Source organism: Dromiciops gliroides, chromosome 5 (genome assembly GCF_019393635.1).
Source record: "Dromiciops gliroides isolate mDroGli1 chromosome 5, mDroGli1.pri, whole genome shotgun sequence".
Classification (NCBI taxonomy): Eukaryota; Metazoa; Chordata; class Mammalia; order Microbiotheria; family Microbiotheriidae; genus Dromiciops; species Dromiciops gliroides.
Genome location: NC_057865.1, coordinates 294,892,160 through 294,912,706, shown reverse-complemented (window position 1 = coordinate 294,912,706; position 20,547 = coordinate 294,892,160). Strand labels below are relative to the sequence as shown.

General features: G+C 46.8%; 2 protein-coding genes across 3 annotated transcripts in view; both read left to right on the top strand.

Annotated features, from left to right (window-relative positions):
- Positions 1–20,304, top strand: part of PNPLA5 (patatin like phospholipase domain containing 5) — a 27,987-nt gene extending 7,683 nt beyond the window's left edge. Inside the window, 10 exon segments of the mRNA XM_043967730.1 lie at positions 2,049–2,114; positions 4,011–4,220; positions 6,608–6,668; positions 8,614–8,826; positions 10,422–10,554; positions 11,707–11,823; positions 12,394–12,450; positions 13,122–13,283; positions 13,696–13,785; positions 19,920–20,304. Coding sequence (XP_043823665.1) covers positions 2,049–2,114; positions 4,011–4,220; positions 6,608–6,668; positions 8,614–8,826; positions 10,422–10,554; positions 11,707–11,823; positions 12,394–12,450; positions 13,122–13,283; positions 13,696–13,785; positions 19,920–20,304 — 1,494 coding nt within the window.
- SULT4A1 (sulfotransferase family 4A member 1) overlaps positions 19,750–20,547 on the top strand; it is a 45,236-nt gene continuing 44,438 nt past the window's right edge. Inside the window, exons 1-2 of one of the 2 annotated variants that reach the window (XM_043967279.1) lie at positions 19,750–19,882; positions 20,167–20,547. In XM_043967279.1, coding sequence (XP_043823214.1) covers positions 20,379–20,547 — 169 coding nt within the window. In that variant the 5' untranslated portion in view covers positions 19,750–19,882; positions 20,167–20,378. The remainder of the gene's footprint in view (positions 19,883–20,166) is intronic. The other variant, XM_043967280.1, reaches the window with a different exon arrangement.

Below are 20,547 nucleotides of genomic sequence, written 5' to 3'. Positions count from 1 at the left end.
GCTGGGAGGAAGGACGACAGGGCCTCCAAGACCCCTTTCAACTCTATTCAAGTCAGTTTGACGCATTTTCCTTGATGTGTCCACTTTGTGCAGAGTGCCACCCTATACAGGCACGGGGACACAGACCCTCCTCTCAAGTCACTTCTAATCAGATGATGGGAGATAGAGGGGCCCTGACAGGAGGTGGGGCATCCGGAAAGTGTCCTGAGGACATGCCCCCGAGATGGGCCTTAAGGGAAAGAAAAGACTTCATCATGGGCAAGCAGAGAGGGGAGGGTCTGGTATGACAGACAAGGCATGGAGGCTAGACCCAGGTAGTGGAGGGCTTTGCTTGGAAGACTTAGGACTTCTTACTTTCTTCTAGAACCAATGGGGAACAACTGAATTCCCTTGGGCAGGGAATGATGCAGTCAGACCTATGGTTTGGCAAGATTTTACCCAATGTGTGGGAGGGGGACAGCCTGCAAGCAGGGGGAAACAGGTAGAAGGCTATTGTAATAATCCAGGTGGGAGGTGATGAGGAGTGGCTGGGATGCCAAAGTGTGAATGGGAAGTGGGGGACAGATGTGAATATTGATGGGGAGGAAGACTTGGCAACTGGATGGAGGAGGTGAAAAGGGGGAGAATAAAAGATGATTTTGAGTTTGTGAGCCAGGATGACTGGGAGGACAGTGGGGCCACCAACGCAGAGAAGGGAGGAGAAGGACCATGTTTTGAGGAGATCAGTTCAATTTGGGGTGTGTTGAACGGAAGGAGCAAGTGAGGGCAAGCAGGAAATGGTCAGAGGTGTGGGATTGGAGCTCAGGAGAGACAAGAAATGGTTCTAGTGATCTGGAAGTCATTGGTAGAGAGGTCATTGAACCCATGATGGGGGTTGAGACTGGCAAAGGAGAGAGTGTAGTGAGCAAGGAGTTAGCAAAGGAGACAGAAAGAGAACATTCAGGTTGGTAGCAGGAAACTCAAAAGAGATCAGTGTCTCCAAAGATGAGGGAGCAAAGTATGTGGAGGATGTGACCTTCTGTGTGGAATGTGGTGAGAACAAAGACAGAAAAAAGACCATTGCACCAAGCACCAAGGAAGTACTTAGTATACTGTGGACAGCGCCATTTTGGTGGGATGGGCAGGCCAGGAACCAGGTGACAGGTGGCAAGGGAGGGCATGAGTGTAGACAGTTCTTTTCAGTTTAGAACTGAAGGGCAGGAAGGATAGAGTATGATAGCTTAAGGGGGTGACAGTCAAGGGAAAAGTTTTTGATTTGGGGGAGACCAGAGCAATTTTATATATAGAATGGAAGGAGAGATTGAGGATTGATTTATCTAGCAGGCAGAGAAACTGCTTTCTTTAGCTGGTGGGAAATGGCTTCCCAAAAGGAGAGGAAAGACTGGCTTTTATCAAGAGGATGAAAAGCTGGGAAAGGACATTAGATATCATCTGTGTCAATTCCCTAAACTTTTCTTTAGAAGAGGAAAATGAGGTACATCCAAGGAAGGAGATTGGCTAAAGGTCATAGCAATAAGTAATGCAGCTAGGTGGCGCTGTGGATAAAGCACCAGCCCTGGAGTCAGGAGGACCAGAGTTCAAATCCGACCTTAGACACTTGACACTTACTAACTGCATGACCCTGGGCAAGTCACTGAACTCTCATTGCCCCGCAAAAAAAAAAAAAAAAAAAGAAAAAAAGAAAAAGAAATCTATCAATCCATCCATGAATTGACAAGAATTGAAGTGTCCACTTTGAGCCAGGCACAGGTATACAAGAGTGAACCGATCCCTGCCCTTGAGGAGTTTACGTTCCATCTGGGGAGACACGTTTGTAAAAATGTATACAAAATACCCACATAGGTACGGAAGCTTCCTACTCTCTGATACTAGTCTATCCAACCACCAATTCCTCACTAGTCCCTCAGTCACCAAGGTTTTATTAGGTGCCAGAGACAGGAGCTTACAATCTATTGGGGAAGCTTGGGAGGTATCATGAGGGTGGCCTGGCTTCCCCTTGGCCTTCCATGTGTAACAGAACCATTTTACTACCTTATTCTCCTTCCCAGGCAGTCCTCTGCAGTATATATATTCCCTTCTACTGTGGTGTCATCCCTCTGACATTTCGGGGAGAGGTAAGTTGACAGGTGCTTTACCTATATCCTTGAAGAGTTCTGGGAATAGATGGGAGGAACCAAGCGGCAACTGCCCTGGACTTGGGTTCAGAAAACCTGCATTCAAGTGCTGGTTCTCCTACTTTTTTAGCTGTGTGACTGGGCAAATCATTTAACATCTCTCAGTTTCACTTTCTCTTTCTGTAAAATGAGGGGCTTGGAATTATTGTTCCTGAGTGAGTGAGGTCCCTTCCAGCTCTAAATCTTTAGACTAGCTAGTTAAATTACTTTAGTTTTTATTTTATTATTATTATTATTTTTTTTAGTGAGGCAATTGGGGTTAAGTGACTTGCCTAGGGTCACACAGCTAATGTTAAGTGTCTGAGGCTGGATTTGAACTCAGGTACTCCTGACTCCAGGGCCGGTGCTCTATCCACTGTGCCACCTAGCTGCCCCATAAATAACTTTAGACAATAATATATAGACAATGATGAATAGCATTTATTTAGACAATCAATGAATAGGCTTTATTGGAAGAGTTGGGAATACATTCCAACTCTGTAGGGCAATGAGGGTGAAATGACCTGCTCAGGGTCACACAGCTAGTAGGGGTCAAGTGTCTGAGGTCAGATTTGAACTCAGGTCCTCCTGAATCCAGGGTCAGTGCTTTATCGACTGTAGTGCCACCTAGTCCCCCGCCTTGAATAGGCTTTAAAGATTGCAAAGTCCTTTACATGCTTGAACTCATTTGATCCCCACAACAACCCTGGGAGGAAGGTGCTATTATCCTTTCCATTTTATAGATAGGAAACTAAGGCACAGAGAGAGGAGAGGTGATTGAGACAGGATTTGAACTCAGGATCTTCCCATCTTCAAGTCCTACATTCTTTCCGCTTCCCTATCTTTGCACTTCCCTTAACCTGTCTGTAAAATGAGGTTGGATTAGATAATCTCTAAGATGCTCCCCTGCTCTATTATCTGTGAATATAGTTAGAAAGGAGCATGAGGCACATTCTTGTCCTCAAGAAGCTTGGAATTGACTTCAGAAGAAAGGATCCAGGAAGGAAATTCTGGATTTCTTATCTGGGTATGTGCTATTTTGAGGCCACGAGGTGGCGCCACAGTGCATACAACCCTGAACCAAGAGTCCAGAAGACTCATCTTCCTGAGTTGAAATCCAGGTGCAGACATTTACTATCTGTGTGACCCTGGGCAAGTCACTTAATCCTGCTTGCTTCAGTTTCTTCCTCTGTAAAATGAACTGGAGAAGGAAATGGCAAACCACTCCAGTATCCTTGCCAAGAAAACCCCATCTAGGGCCATGAAGAGTCAGACATGACAGAAATGACTGGACAACAATAAAAATATTATTCCCCCAGTAGAATGTAAGCTCTGGCAGAGAAGGGATTGCTTTGGTTTTGTCTCTTTAGTCTCCGTGCCTGGTACACAGTAGGTGCTTACTAAATGCTTTTGAGTGAATGGATGAATGGATGGATGGATGAATGAATGAATGGATGAATGAGTGAATGAATGAATGACTGGATGGATGGATGAATAAATGACTGGATGGATGGATGGATGAATGAATGAATGAATGAGTGGATGGATGGATGGATAGATGGATAGTGGAAAGAGTGCAGGTCTTTGCCAGGTCCAGATGCATTTCACATTTTTTGACTGTGACCCGGGTAAGACACTTTCCTCCTCTGAGCCTTGGTTTGCTCACCTGGCAATTGGGGCTAAAAGTGCTTGCATGAGCTTCCTCCCTGACCCATTCTGAAGAGTACCTTGAATCACTGTAGAAATGGCAGTGGTTCTTCTCATCATTCTGATAAATAGAGGGTGGAAGAGGGAAAGGATGGGCCTGTGTCTGGGCATCTGCCCTTTAATCTGCCCTTCTCCCTTGCTGTCACTCAGCGTTACATGGATGGAGCTCTGAGTAACAACGTGCCCTTCACTGATTCGAAGACGACCATCACCATCTCCCCGTTCCACGGGACTTTGGACATCTGCCCAGAAAGCCCTTCTGCCAGCTTACATGAGCTGAACCTCTTCAGTGCCAGCTTCCAGATGTGCACGGACAACTTCCACTTAGGGGTGATGAGTCTCTTCCCTCCAGAGCCTGAGGTACAACCCCGTTCTGCTCTGGGCCGTTTTCAGTGCCTGTGTGTGGGAGCACACAGTTGGAGAGTTGGAGAACTCACTCTGGTGAGGGCAGCAGAAATTGAGGGGTCACCCAGACCCTGGTGCTGAATAGCTGTGCCTGTGTATGACCTTGTGTGACCTTGGCTAGGTTGCTTCCCCTTTCATGGTCTCAGTTTTCCCACTTGCTAAATGAGGGGTTTGGAAGAAGTAACTCCCAAAGTCTCTTTTATCTCTAAATTCAACAATCTCTTCCCTGGAATAGTTTCTCCACCTTCTATCTTGCTTTAGAGGATCTGGTTTTACATTTTGATTCTGCTACTCAGTGACCTTGGGTAAGTCACTTCCCTGTCCTTGACCTCCACTTCTTTTCTGTCAAATGATGGCGATGATGATGAGGTTTGAAAAAACATTCTACATGTGTTAACTCCCTTGATCCCTACAATCACCCCTCTGGAGCAGGTGCTCTGATTTCCATATTGCAAATAGACAAACCGAGGCAAAGAGCATTTAAGTGTCTTCCCCATGGTCTGATGGAGGATTTGAACTTACAGCTCCCAGGTTGCCAAGGTGCCTCTACATTCCCTCTACATTCAGTTCCATCTCTAAATCTATGACCCTGTGACCTCTCTGGGCCTCAGTTTCTTCATCAATAAAATTGGAGGTTGGAATCAGTGGTCTGGAGGGGCTGCTTTCGCCCAAGTCTGAGTTGCTGCACCTAGCAACTAGGAGGACTAGGATGTGCCAGGAGATGGCGAGCTCCGTGTCATTCACTGCAGGTCTTCAAGTGGAGCCTGGATGGCTGCTCTCCAAGAATTCAGGGAGTCCTGTTCAGGCGCAGGCTTGACCAGAGCCCTCTGAGGCTCCTGAGAGTGCCTGTTGGACTCTGTTGAGCCATTTGCCTCTAGGAAGATCCTGGCTATGTCCACCCCCAGGGAGCTTCCAGGTTTTCAAAATGCTTCTTTCCCCAATAATCCCATTAATCAGGCAGTGCAAGGAGAAGTATTGGCACACTGCTGGGCACACAGTGATCCCTTAATAAATGGGTTTTCATTCCCTCAGCTCAATTTCACTTAGGCGAGAGGTGAAATGGCCACACAGCTGATCAGGGGGAGGCCCCAGACTGGACGTTCAGGCTTCTCTTTCCCCTGTGCTGGGCAGCCTCTGCCAGTCGGGTGGCCGCTGCTCTGGCACAAAAAGCAGAATCCAGCTCTGTGTCATGTCAGGAAAGGCTGAGTGAGACATAGGCAGAGCAGAGAGCTGAGGACTGTCTGTTTGAGAGTGAGATAACGGAACAATACGCCCAGGCAGGAAGAGCGCCCGGGCTCAGCCAGGGTAAGCCGAATGGCAAACTGCAAGCACTGGGCATGATCATCTTTTGAGGTGCCATCTATGTGCCTGGGGTGGGGGTCAGGAAAGGTTTCCGGCAGCCAGTGGCACTCAAGCTGGGCCTTGGAAGGGTGCAGAGGGACGGCATCTCGGAGTAGTCCCCTGCTCTGGCAATGGAGCCCACTCCTGGGAGGTCTTCACGAAGAGGCTCCTTGGCTTCTGTGAGACTGATTTAAGGGTGCACAGAGCTCTCTGGAGGGAGAGGAGGCACATTCGGCTCCATGTGCTTCCATGAGCTCTGGAGAGCCAGGCATCCTGGTTATAATATACCTCGGCTGTTTTGGGAAGTTTCTAAGACAGATGGGACTCCTGTCAGAGCTTAAGAACCTTTTGTCTGTGTGTGTGTGATACTGTGTTTGTGTGAGTATATGTGTGTGTGTGAGAATGTGTGATTGTGTATATGTATGTGTGTGTGATTTTGTGTGTGATTGTGTGTATGTGTGTGGTTATTTGTGTATTGTATGTGTGTGATATTGTATATGATATTGTGTGTGAGTATATGTGTGTGAGTGTGTGTATGTGGGTGTGAGTATATGTGTGTGATTGTGTATATGTATGTGTGTGTGTGTTTATGTGGGCACATGCACAGGAGGCTTGGATGATGTTCAGAAGCTTAGTCCGGGTCAGGTGGTGCTCATAACTCAGTGTTCTTCCACCCTGGGTTCAAGCCCTGGGCATGTTCTCAAACTGGAGGAAGGTGCTAAGGCACGCCCCCTCCCCCCACCCGGGAAAGCCATTAAGGATGAACTATAGTGGAAGCTCCTCAAGCCAGGGGTACCTCTTCTATGACATTTTCCACAGCCCCATCATAGGACTGGGCGCACAGTCAGGATTTCTTGGGCTGGTATCAGTACACTCAAGGGCCAAGGGCTGTGTGGGAGAGGGGAGGGGAGAGAGGTGCAGGGCATTTAAAGCCAAAGATGTTTCTCCTGGTGTCTGTCCCTCTCTCCAATGTGGCTCCAGGGTGTCTTCTGTGTTTGCAGGTGGTGGCAGATGTTTGCAGACAAGGCTATTTAGATGCTCTGAGGTTCCTGGAAAGACGAGGTACGTTTTGGCTGCTGTGAAGCTCAGTAATGGGGTTATTTACCAGCAGAGACAGTGTCAGGTGAGGCAGAGAGTCTTCAACATGGATTGAGAAGACGTGTTCCAGACAGCACACTGGCTCTGGAGGCAGATACTTGGGTTCAAATCCCTCTCTGATGTTTCCTGTATGGGTGGTCTTGGGTAAATCCCCTGGATCCTCAGTTTCCTCATATGTAAAATGAGGGGATTGACTAGAGGGGCTCAGGGCCTGCCAGCTGCAATGTGCACCTCTTATAGGGTGAGCCTACACAAACAACTCCACCTCTATTCCTAGGTTTTCTCTCTTATAAAAAGGGGATGATGATACACATTACTGACCTCACAGGGATTTTAAGAGGAAAGTATAAAGTGCTATATGAATGAATGTGAGCTATTGTTAGGATTCTTTCTTCATTAACACCCTCCTTCAATGCCTCACCATGGCAGAGAGATGTCCCTTGGGTACTGGGAATGCTGGGCTATTGAAGCCCAAGCTCTGACCAGTCCTGCTGTGGGCCTGGACAGAGACAACATGTATCTGTTGTCCAAGGCCCAGTCTGGCCAAGTGTGGAATAGCTACAAGGGAACTAATTTTTCCAACGATAGCAATTCCTTGAAAGTCGGTCATCTTGGCTATTTGGAGACCTCCAGTGAGGTCAGGAATGCATACTTCAGCCCGGGTCCTCTGGAATAGTGGTTGGTCATTACATTGATCAAAGCTTCTAAGTCTTTCAGAGCTGTTTGTCTTTTTCTTTTTTTTTTAAAGTGAGGCAATTGGGGTTAAGTGACTTGCCCAGGGTCACACAGCTAGTAAGTGTTAAGTGTCTGAGGCCGGATTTGAACTCAGGTACTCCTGACTCCAGGGCCAGTGCTCTATCCACTGCGCCACCTAGCTGCCCTGAAAGCTGTTTGTCTTTACAATATTGTCTTTGTGTTGATGGTTCTCTTGGTCCTGCTCACCTCATTCTGCATCAATTCATACAATTTTTCCAAGGTCTGAAAGTGTTTTCCATTTTGTGATTCCTGGTAGTTGCAGTCTTGATTGACCTGGACTTCTGGAATCCTTTTTATTTTTGGTGAGGCAATTGGGGTTAAGTGACTTGCCCAGGGTCACACAACTAGTAAGTGTCAAGTGTCTGAGGCCACATTCGAACTCAGGTCCTCCTGAATCCAGGACTGGTGCTTTATCCACTGCACCACCTAACTGCCCCTGGAATCCTTTTTTGTCATAACAATAGCCACCCTTTCTGTGGTGCATCAAGGTCCACACAGCTCTCCCTCTTAGCCTCCTTATGAGGAAGGGGCAGCAAGGATGACTAGCCCCACTTTGTAGGTGAGGGAATTGTGGCCCTGAGAGCACAAAGCTTACTCAGAGTCATATGGCTTAGTAAGGGGAGGATATCTGATGTCAAGTCAGAGAAGTCAGAAGCCTTTTGCTTCTCCATGATGCAGATGTAGACAACAGGAGATGGCTTCCTGGCCTCCTGGTGCGAGTGTTCTTTGTGACCTTGAATCAGTCCCTTCCCCTCTCTCAGCCTCCATTTCATCCTTTATAAAATGAAGCAGTTGTACCAGATGGCCTCTAAGCTTCCTTTCTGCTTGAGTCCCAGCCTCTCTGGACCTTACTTTGCTCATTTGTAAAACAAAGGGAGCAATTCTTGAGCTTCCAGTTCCACAGAGGTGTTTTGAAGTGATTTATGAATCTTAAAATGCAAAGGAGATAAGAGGTTCTACTCTCTGCCTGGTGCTCTGCTGTGCACACCCACATCTCCATACATGGGTGGGTATGCACATACATGTTACCAAGACCACAATGTTCTGTCCAGGCTGGCAAGTTGGTCTGGTTTCTGGTATTTTTCTTCCTTTATTTCCTGGTATTTTTATTTGCAGTGACTGGTATATCATTTCCACCTCTCTCCTTCCTCAGGTATTACAAAGGAGGCGGTCATCCCAGGCTTGCTCTGTGGGGCGAATTCATTGCCTAGTTCTGTAATCTGGCCAGGCAGCAGTAAGAAAGGAAGAAATGGTGGTAGTGAGGAAAAGGGAAAGCCAGGAGGACTACATATCAACTGGACGGTGCCCAATGTGTTGGTCAGAGACATAGCAAAATTTGAACTCCTGTCTCCAGAACTTGAAGCAGGTAATGCAAATTTACCCATCCATCCATCCATCCAGCATAAATGCATCAGCCAATCAATAAATATTTATAGGGGGCAGCTAAGTGGCACAATAGGTAGAACACCAGCCCTGGACTTAGGAAGACTCATCTTCTGAGTTCAAATCTGGTCTCAGACACTTACTAGCTGTGTGGCCCTGGGCAAGTCACTTCATCCTGTTTGCCTCAGTTTTCTCATCTATGACATGAGCTGGAGAAGGAAAGGGCAACCACTGTGGTATCTTTGCTAAGAAAATCCCAAATGGGGCTGTGAGGAGTCAGACACAACTGAAATGACTGAACGATAATAACAACAATGAACACATAGCATGTACCAGGCACTGAGATGGGCTCTGGAGATGGAAGTAGAAAGAATGAGATAATCTGGATTTGGAGGAGCTCTGGGGGCCTCTTCTGGGTTCAAAGCTCTGTGCCCTGTGCAGGGCACCATGGGCTCACAGAGGTAGATAAGATTTTCCTTCCCCTCCAGGAAGGAGACTAAGCCTTTCTAACCACTCTTCTAATGATTACCTTTCTAACTACTCCTACCTGATCTCTCTTTCTCCCCTCTCTCTAAATGGGAGTTTTGACCTTGGGTATTGTCTTTGGTTCATGAGAGACCCTGGGATCCAAAACCTCCTGGATGGTCCAGGGCTACCTCCAACTTGATCCAGCGTATCCTGGAACCTGCCATGGTGATCCTCACACTGCCTTCCTTCCTTGTCATTGATTCTACTTCCTGAATCTCTCCCATATTTGTTCCTTTGGATCCCAGTTCAGATGTCATCTCTGTGATAAAGCTGTTCCTGGTTTCCTCCCACTGTCCCCACCTCACTCATTCACTTTTTCTCTTAGAGCGATGCCCACCACACTTTCCTTGCATCTCTCTTGTAGTCCTTATCTCACAATTCTTGTTATAATTATGCTAATTTATGACATGCCTTTTGGTAATAGCTAGTGGTAGAGGGGACCCTGGGCCCTCCAAAGCTTTGCCACCTAAGCTCTTCCCTACCAGGCTGGGGGAGTTTCCAGGGCAGGCCCAGTGACAGACAGTGGGCCAACCATCTGAGGATCTGGTCTGGCCAAGCTTAGCTGTCGAGGCCCACTGTGTGATTGGGTGCAAGGAGATACATTCTTTTAGTCACAGAAACTCTTAAAGACCATGGATGAAGTCATAGAGGGGTCATGGAGGAGTGGACCCTTGTGGGAGAGGTGAGGGGACCTCACCCAGCTGCAAAGCACTTCAGAGTAACTAACAGTAATGATGATCGCTATTATTGGAGCTTCCTCTTCCACATTTTGACATGACTGCAGGGATATAGGTATATAAAGTAGGTCTACAGAACCTTTTACTCTTGCAGAATTTTTCAGGACCACTACTTTCAGTTATATGGCTCCATATGGGGCTGTGACTCACAGTTTAAGAAGCTGGGGCCTTGACCTCTCCAAGTGCTCTCCCAGGCCTGATATTTTGTGTTCCAGTGTTCCTCCCAGTCATGAACTACTGCACTGTTTTACAGACTCATCCCAGTGTTGAGGTTCTAGGCTTCTCAGTCAAATGTCCCCACATGTTGTTGTAGCCTTGAAGAAGTCATGTGAAAAACCCAGCGGATTCTTTGCCCAATTTTCCCGGTCCATACCTGGCCAAGTGCTGACCTATGCACTCCTGCCTTGCATACTTCCCTTGGAGTACGTGTACTTTAAGACTAAGAGGTGAGTGAGATCTTGTCTTGGGGTGAGACAGTGAGTAAGTTTAAACTTTAGGGATAATAATAACCACTACTATTATTATTACAACAATTCCTATTTCAATCACACTTTAAGGTTTGTAATAGGAGAAGGATGGAAGACTTGTGGAGCACCAGAGCTAGGGCACTGTACTTTGGAGGGGGTAAAGGGAGCTTGGTTTGTGTAACTTTCTCCAAGGAGTTTCCACAGTGAAGTAGTCTGCAACAGGAAAAGGATGCTGAAGACCCAGTGCTGAGGATCAGCTGGGTAGGGTCAAGGGAAGTCAAAGTGTCAAGAACGTCTAGAAGCTATAGCCAGAAAGGGACATTAGGAAATAGACCCTTGCACCGTAAAACAGAGATGCTTTGAAGTTAACCTAGAACATGGAACACTAGGATATAGAACAGAGAATTAGCACCAGAAGGGGGCTTAGAACAGGGGATGTCAGAGCTGGGAAGGACCTTAGAACAGTGGATGTCAGAGTGGAAGGGGCCTGAGAAGAGGGGATGGCAAAGCTGAGACCTTTAAGTTCTTGTTCAAACATCTAGCTTTACAAATGAGAGAACTGAGGCCAGAGAAGGGAGGTGACTTCACTTGTTCATGGTCTAAGTCCTTCCTTCTCCCTAAGGCTCTCATGCCATCCTAAGCCCTGGGGAAGTGGGCTGGGCTGTTAACAGTCTTCCCAGATGTATGGGCACTTCAGCGTCAGTCTGAGCCTTCTCAAGGGTCTGATCCTTCTTCCTCTTCTCCAGCTACAAACCCCTCATTCCTTTAGCCTTCATTCATTGATCTGTCTTCTCAGCCCCCCGAGGTGTTTGGTGGGAGCCCGGAGCTCAGATCTACTAACATCCTCTTTGTTGTAATTCTGGCTCAAGTAACATTTTCTCCTTTAATTCTTATCATCATAAATTTAAAGTTCAAGGACCTTATATGGCTGCATTATATCTAACCTTCCTCATTTGAGATAACTGAGGCTGGGAGGGGTTAAGTGACTTGCCTGAGGTCACACAGCTTATGTGTCTGAAGCAGCATTTGAACTCGGTTCTATCTGATTCCAGGCTTGGTGTTTTATCTACTACTATTGCTTCTTGCTGCTAACTCCCAGTCACTTCCCCCTGCCCCTCCCATATTTTGCAGGGTAATAAACTGGATTCCAGAGGCCCCAGAAGATATCCAGTGGATGCATCGCGAACTCAAAAAGTTTGGCAGTTTTGTCTTCTCTGAAGTGAAAGACAGACTTCTGGGGTCAGCTTGGTAAGTGGAGGTGGGAGGTGAATTCTGCCACACCAAGGCATGATGGGTCCTGGCCCTGAGTCATCACTGTCTCCTTAGGGATTCCTTTCCATTCCTCTCTCTATATGCTCAGATTGCCCCAATGAAAACAAAACAAACACTCATTTTTTTCTTGGCCTCTGCAAACTCTCCACCTTCTTGTCTATCCCTCTCGTCTTTGGGGATCTAGAGCTGACATCTCATCATACCCTGTCAATTTACAAAGGAGTAAACTGAGACTCCAAGAGGTGAAGTGACCTGCTAATGATCATGCAAAAAGTCAGGAGCAGCTTCTCTTCCTCCAAATCCATTGCTCTATCCTCTACACTGTACCACAACATCTTACTCCCTTCAGATTTTCCCATGGGGGACATGATTTTAAACTTTCTTCTCTTCCTTATCCTCACCAATACCTGCCCAATACTTCTGGTGCATTCTGGGAATTCCCTTGTTAGGACATTGGCTGAGCTTGATATTGGTACCACCTCACCTTGATGCCCAGGACTCCCAGAACACCTTCCCACCTCCCCAAACTATCTTCCTTCTCCCTAGGGAACCAAGAAGGGACTTGAAGGTCAGGTTCATCCATCCAGAGCCAGAAGGGACCAGGTAAGCAAACCCTCAATGTGAACAGGAATCATGGCTACAGGAGCACAGGATCTGGCATATAGGAGGTGTTTAATAAATGCTTATTGCTCGATTGACTGATAGATCCTAAACAAGAAGTCATCAGCCTCTGTTCAAAGACCTCTGTTGATGGAAAGAAAGTTCATACTACCTCCCTAGGCAGACTCTTCTACTTTTGGACAACTTTGGTTTCTAGGAGATTTTTCTTTATATGGACCCCCAAATCTTCCTCCCTTTAATTTCTAGTCTTTGGTCTAAATTCTGCATTCTATGACCCAGAAAAACAAGTAAGAGCTTGAAAGGAGTTCTCATTTTACAGATGAGGAAACTAAGAAACTTCCCCAAGGTCACAGTGAATGAAGTAGCTGGGTGGTTCAGTAGGTAGAGTTCTGGTGATGGAGTCAGGAAGACCTGAGTTCTAATCTTGCCTTAAACACAAACTATCTATATGACCCTGAGCAAGACACTTAGCATCTCTGTGCCTCAGTTTCCTCATCTGTAAAATGGGGAGAATGAACACCTACCTCATAGAGGTGTTGTGAGGAAGAAATAAGAGAACATTTCCCAACCTTAAAGCCCTACATCAGTGCTAGCTATCAGTTATAAGCGACAGGACCAGGACACCGGCTCAGCTTGTCCAACTTTGTGTCCAGGGATCCCATCAGTCTTGCCTCTGCCGGAACCCCTCAGATAACGGAAGACAGCAGAACTGCCTCCAAGTCAGCAGCTGGTACGCCTGCACAAGCCCGAAGAGAGAAGCCTGAGGAGGGCCACTCCACAGGCCTTCCAGCATCTGAAGGGCTTTCCTCTAGTAGGTTAGGCTTGTTCCCACGAGGCTAACTGGGAAACAATAATGGAGGTCGGGAGGGGGAGGGGAGGAAGTCACCAGCAGGCAGAGGCAGAATTGGACTTGCTATAAAAACAAACTTCCTAACAACCGGAGCTGTCCAAAGCCTGAATGGACTGTCGTGCCAGGTGATGAGCTCCCCCAAAGTGGAAGACTTCAAACAAAGAATGCTTCCAAGGGGATTCCTGCTCAGCTTGGGGTTGGATTGGCTGCTCTCTGGGGTCCCTTCAAACTCTATGAATCCGTGATTCCATTCATTTATTTATTTTTAAAATTAAAAAATTAAAAGTGTGTGTGTGTGTGTGTGTGAGATTCCATTTAAAGCAGAGCCCTGGGAAGCTGAAACCTGATGGCCTTTCTCTTCCTTCCTTTCTTTCCAGGTTGCAGAGTTCCTCTTCCTCTGGTTCCTCCAGCTCAACACAGCCTCTCCTTCCCCAGCCAGATCTGTGGAACCCTGACCGCTCCAAGATGTACATTTCCTTGGCAGAGGTTGTCCTGCCACCCAAACCATTGAGGGCATGAGCTGGCTGAAAGCTCAGTCCCTGAATGGGAAATGGTCGTAGGGCCTTTGGAGTCATTGTCCTTCCTTCCTCAGAGTGGGGAGTGCCTGTTGGCCAGCCCTGGCTCCCGGGGGTGCTGTCTGACTGGGCGGTGGGCACAGTTCTGTAATCCTGAGATGCCCTGGAGCATGCCTTCTGTTTGCTGGGCTCTTCAGGCCTCTCTCTGGCTTGGTTAGGGTTCCATTGTACTGGGTGGGGGCTGAAATGGACCTGATCTGGTGCCTGGCATAGAGGAGGTGCTTAATAAACATGTATAGATTGGTTGGTGACTCGAACTTGTTCTGACCCCTTATCCTTCCCTGCTCGAGTCAGTGTTCTGCCACATTTCCAGAGTCTTGACCTACATGGTAAATTTCAACTCCCTTTGCCTGGTATTCAAGGTCCCTTTTGCCTGGCATTGAAGACCCTCTGCAATCTGGTTAAACCTGATCTTTTCAGTGATATCTCATGTGCTAACTAGCCAGGCCTTACACAGTGTAGGCATACTGGGAGATTCTTAATTTCCCGGACATGTCCTGTGTTTTTCCAACTACCTGCATTTACTTATTTCCTATGCCTGTTGTGCCAGCCCCTACATTCTGTTCCTTAACACACAACTTAGGTGTTATCTCCTCCATGAAACCTTCCATGATTCCCCCCAATTGGGGCAAATTTTTCCCCTCAGAACTCATGGAATATCCTTTGCACTCCTTTCAAGAGAATGGTCTTTCCTTGAGGAGTGCATTGGCAGGAAGCAGGCAGGCTTTCCAAACAATGTTCTGTAGGTGACCACATCTTTACCATCACAAATCGTCTGCAAGGTAAAGAGTATCCAAGAGCATCCACTGGGCTCAGATTAGTGACTAGAAAATCCTAACTCTCAGTAAAGTGAATGCCACCACAAACCCTCTCAGCAAGGCATTGCTCAGGTATATATTCAAACTGGGTAAGATCCATCGAAAGACCTAACAACAGAGACAACACCGTCTGGTCCTCTGGTGATAAATATGAAGTACAACATACTCGGTGGCATAATGGAGGAGTTCTAGCACCATCTAAACTGAAGATGGATCAAGTTCTCCAGATGCTCCAGTTCATAGGTAACACTGTGTTGATAGCAGCAAAACTGAGCCCAAGGGAACACTGCGGAGAGACCCCAAAAGAGATCTATGAACATCCAAAAGAATTTGACCTGATCACCCAGACGGGAAAAACCAAGTGGATGAAAGATGTTTGTTTTCTAGACTGTCTGATGTCGTTGGATGGCCAGACTGTGGTACTGGCTCATGAATAGCTTGGACAGACACCATCAATGGACAATGATCCCTCCTTTTCACTTCTGGGCCTGGCTCCTGGCTCATCTGCAGAACCTTGTTAGAACTTTGTATACTGATGGATGGCCTCAATGTGCCATTTGGAAATTGAGACCATGGGCCACAATGAATTCCATTTGGTTTATAGACTTAGACATAAGCGAAGTTAGAAAAAAGGTAATAATGCCTTTATCTCAACTACAGACAGAAATGTCTTTTTATTGAAGAAACAGAATTCTTTTTTTTTTTTTTTAGTGAAGCAATTGGGGTTAAGTGACTTGCCCAGGGTCACACAGCTAGTAAGTGTCTGAGGCTGGATTTGAACTCAGGTACTCCTGATTCCAGGGCCGGTGCTCTATCCACTGCACCACCTAGCTGCCCCGAAGAAACAGAATTCTAATAATTTTAGGTACCTATGGGTTATCTTATGAACATTATCCCACTTGACTCTCACAATAACCCTAAAGGGGAGGATTGTACTTCTCACAGATGAGGAAATTGAGGCTCAGACAGGCTTATTGATTTGCCCAAGGTCACACCTACTAATGGTCAGATAGTGTTCTGACTCCTAGGTTAATGTGGATTCTGCTATTCCAGACTACCACTAAGAGATTATGGGGAACAACAGATATGTAGTTGATCACTTATTCATTCATTCATTCATTCATTCATTCATTCATTCATTCATTCATTCATTTATTTATATTTGTGCAACAGAAAGCAATGCAATTAAGATGAATAGAAAAATGACAAATTAGGGGAAAGGTTTGTGGGTTGTTTTTTTGTTTGTTTGTTTTTTTGGTGAGGCAATTGGGGTTAAGTGACTTGCCCAGAGTCACATAGCTAGTAAGTGTTAAGTGTCTGAGGCTGGATTTGAACTCAGGTACTCCTGAATCCAGGACCAGTGCTCTATCCACTGCGCCACCTAGCTGCCCCAAAAGTTTATTTTTTTTATAGATAAAAACTTGGTCTTTAAAATATACATGGAAGTTATATAATTCAAGGAAAGCATTCACTTCCTCACAGAAAAATGCTTAAAGGATATGAACCAACATTTTTTGGCCAGTACTTTTTTTTGTTTTTTGTTTTTTTGTTGGGCAATGTGTGACTTGCCCAGGGTCACACAGCTAGTAAGTGTCAAGGTCTGAGGCCAGATTTGAACTCAGGTCCTCCGGAATCCAGGGCTGGTGCTTTATCCACTGAGCCACCTAGCTGCCCCATGAACCAACATTTTTTGAAAGAGGACAAGCAAACTACAAATACTTACCTGAAAAACCGTTCAAGCTCCATAATCAAGAAATGTAAATGGAAATAACTCTCAAGTATGACCTCAGACTCACAAAAATAGGCCTAAGTTAGAATAAAAAATGTCAGAGCTGGGAAGGATCTTAGAACATGGAATGTCAGAGCTGGGAGGGAACCTTAGAACATGGAATGTCAGAGCTGGGAGGGGTTTTAGAGATTATATATTCTGATCTCAATAGGAGAAAAAAAATGCAGAGCAAATGGGCTTGCCTAAGGTGAAACAGAGTAGAAAAGCATTAATTTATCAGGCACTGTACTAACTGCTGGGGATAATGACAGCCCCTGGCCTCTAGGAGCTTCATGGGGGAAGACAATATGTAAAAGGGAGTTGAAAAGCCAGGTGCTAAGCAGAGGGCACATGCCCTCAGAGGGGCATGGGGGCAAAGGCCAGACAGTCATAAGCAGAACTGGGAGGGGAATTAGCCAATCTGTGGTTGAGGAGGACCTATAATCCATGTCTCCTGATTCGCTGTCCAGTGCCCATTGCAAGGACCAAGCTTTCCTCTGGTGTCCATTTTCACATGCTTCCCTTCATCTGTCTTAGGCCACTACAAGAGAGACCCAAATCCTTATTCATTGTAAGGATGTGACAGTCATCCTATTCCAACCCTACCCCCAGGAGTCCAGCTTTTACATTATATCCTTTTCATGCACTGCTTTCCCCAGGTCCTCCTACCTATCCCTCACCACCCCCCTCATAGATGAATAGGAACTGAGTCACAGGCTGTGGCCAGGAAGGGAGGCTGGGAACAGTGGAGGCAGTTTAATGAATAAAAACCAAATCTAACACATCGGATTTCCCTTGTAATCAGTACTCTTCCTGACAAAGGAAGGGGACAAGAGGCCTATGAGGTAAGCTCTCTGCTGTGTCTTCTCTTCTTTTATGGGAATGAAAGCTTATAGGGGTCATTTAGAGGAAAGAGGGGATATTTTTTCATTAATTGATTCAATGCTTTCATTCAGTTAATAAATTCATTCATTCATGATTTCTCCCATTTTTCCTTCCTTTCCTCAACACCTGCTCACCTGCTGAACAGTGAACTCACTGAGGAAGGAAGGTCCTATGTAGTCCTGGAGGGCTATAGGTAACTGTCACCGGGATTTGGATTGGATGATAAATTTAGATAACACAAAATTTCAGAGAAGAAAATGCTTAGTGAAAGTGATTGAGGGAGGGAAGCAATGGGGAAAAGGAATATTTTGACTGGGGAGTCCGTGGTGGTATGAGACAAAGTGTAGCCAGTACTAGAAAAGATGCCATGGGAAATAGGGTCATTAGAGAGATGTGTGCCTCAGTGATGTCTAGAAGACTGAAGGAGTAAGAAAGATGGAAGCAAGTTTGTTCATTATGCAACAGGGTAAAGTGGAAATGGTGAGTACTTGTAGAGCAGGAAACTGGGGAGGCAACAGAGCTGTAGTGAATAAGCCCGAGGGAACATCAAGTCTGGATGGGGAAAGGGGTTTTATGCATTGGCCTCCAGGGCTTCAAGATCACTGGTATGGGAAAGAATGTGTGTCCTTTGAGATCCAATATGAGAAGGGACTGCCCAAAAGTGGGACAGGCTTCCTTGGGAAGTAATAGGCTTTCCTGAACTATTTTTAATTTAAAAAAAATTTTTTTGTGGGTGAACTATTTTAACTTTGTTAAAATAGAAGTAGGCAAACATCAGATACAAACGTGAATATTTACATATGCAAAATACAGAAAATGAACATTCGAGAAACCATGATTTTCCATTATATATCGTTTGCTTTGACATCGTTATTGTTCAGTCTTTTCAGTCCTGTCCAACTCTTCATGACCCCATTTGGAATATTTTTTTGGGTAAAGACACTGAAGTAGTTGGCCATGTTCTTATCCAGCTCATTTGAGAGATGAGGAAACTGAGGCAGACAGGTTGAAGTGATTCACCCAGGATTACAGAGTTAGTAAGTGTCTGAGACTGGATTTGAACTCACAAAGGTGAGTCTTCCTGACTCCAGGCCTGGATTTCTCTCCCTTGAGCCACTAGGTGCCCTTTTTGGTGTTAGGGGCTTTCAAACAGCAGATGAATGGTTACTGGCCATAGAAGTTAGAGAGAAGATGCCTGGTTCGGTACAGGTTGGACCTGCTGGGCTCCGGGATCTCTTCCAGCTCTGAGCTTCTAATTCTTCGAGCTGGTCTAGCCTGTAGTGCCATACACTGTTCACATTTCTAGTGAATAATATGTTAGTTTACAATGCACATGGCTCAAAACAGCTTGGAATCACTGAAAGCAAAATTTACCAAGTACTAGCCTAGTCTCTTCCTCTTATTCAATTCTGGGTCCTTTCAAAATATTAGCTGCTGCTGAGGGACTAGTCTATGGACTGGCTGTTCCTCCAACCGCACTGCATTAGATAATGCATCCACTTGTTTTTTCTGTGTAGTTTGTGGCACTGAATACTTTTGCGTGGCTGTAGATTTCCTTTAGGAGGCTCTGAAGCATTCTAAGTCTCCACAAAAATCAGTGTAGTGTTACCTGCAAAATAGGACCTTGCAGTCCACAGGGAATACCGCCCCCCCTTCATTTGCTCTTGCAATAGACCATCCTCTCTATCAGACATGAACATTTTTAGAGAGCTTATGTCTTGAAGTTCATTCTTTATTTACAAAGACCCCATCCCACTTCTTATATTATCTTTTCTAGGAAACTTCTCGGCAATGACACTCTATGCTGTCAGTTTTGATAGTGCAGATTCTAAGGGCCCTCAACACAGTATTTTCTACTTTTTAAGACACTTCCCAGCCCTGATATCCTGCATCTGACTCTTATTGTTGATGTTGCTATCATAATGTGTTGCCTAAAATTAGGGAAAGTCTTCCTTGCTAGACAGACGGTAAACTCCAGGAAGGTGTGGCCATGTCTCTTTTATAAAATGTTATTTCCACAGCACAGAGCTGTGAAAATAACAGGGACATTATCAGTGTTTAGCTAATGGGATGCACTTGACCTTTGGTCCTCATCCAGGAGAGCAGGAGAGCAGGAGAAAGCTGATGGGAGTGCTCGGGTCACCTGTGGCTGCTAAGAGCATCTCCAGCACCTGTGTCACTTTGGGCCAGCCCCTTGCCACTCTCTGGGCCTCAGCTTCCTTATGGGATTGGACTAGGTGATAGCTAAGGTTTCATCTAGCTCCAATTCCTGCAATCCTGGGATCCGGAATAGGGTGGCAGGTGCAGGGTTAAGGGAAGGCGGGGCTCAGGGATAGGGTGGTTCCGAGGGCTGGGGCGGAGGAGGGGAGGAGCCACTGGTGCATTACGTCACCTTCTCCTGAGCCCTGGTGCTGCGGGTGCGGGCTCCTCTCTGGGGCGCGGTGCTCTGTGTGTCTGTGTCTGTGTGTGCGTGCGTGTGTCTGTGTGAGCGTGGTGGGAGAAGAACCCAGCCAGGCCGGTGAGCCTCCCTTGGTCCTCCGCCCCCGCATCCCCAGAGGCGGGGCTTCTGTCCAGGGAGCTCAGTCCCTCTGCGTGTCTGTCCATCTGTCCCCCGGAGCATCCAGACTTCGCTGGGGGAGGAAGCACGGGGAGGGTGGGGGGAGGGGGCCTGGGGACCAGCTGAGCATCCAGCCAGGGTTCCATCCAGTGCGGCACGAGGAAAATCTGGGGCCAGGCACCCAGCACCAAGGACAGCGGCTTCCTCTGGCTCAGTGCAGCATCCTTCCCTCCATCCATCTGCAGGAGGCAGCGGCTGTGACCCCGGGAGAGAGGACCAGGTGCCAGATACGAAAGACCAAGGACAGCAGCATCCTCTGGGCCAGCGCAGCAATCTTCCTTCTATCCATCGCAGCTGGAGGACAGAGGAGGATCAGGAGTTAAGGGCCAGGGGCCAGGGCCAGCAACATCCTTCCAGCTGAAGCTGCGGAAGCGGCGGTGGAGAGGTAGGGGGCAGGATGGCAGAGAGCGAGGCGGAGACCCCGAGCACCCCAGGCGAGTTCGAAAGCAAATACTTCGAGCACCACGGGGTCCGGCTGCCGCCCTTCTGCAGGGGGAAGATGGAGGAGATCGCCAATTTCCCCGTGAGGGATAGCGACGTTTGGATCGTGACCTACCCCAAGTCAG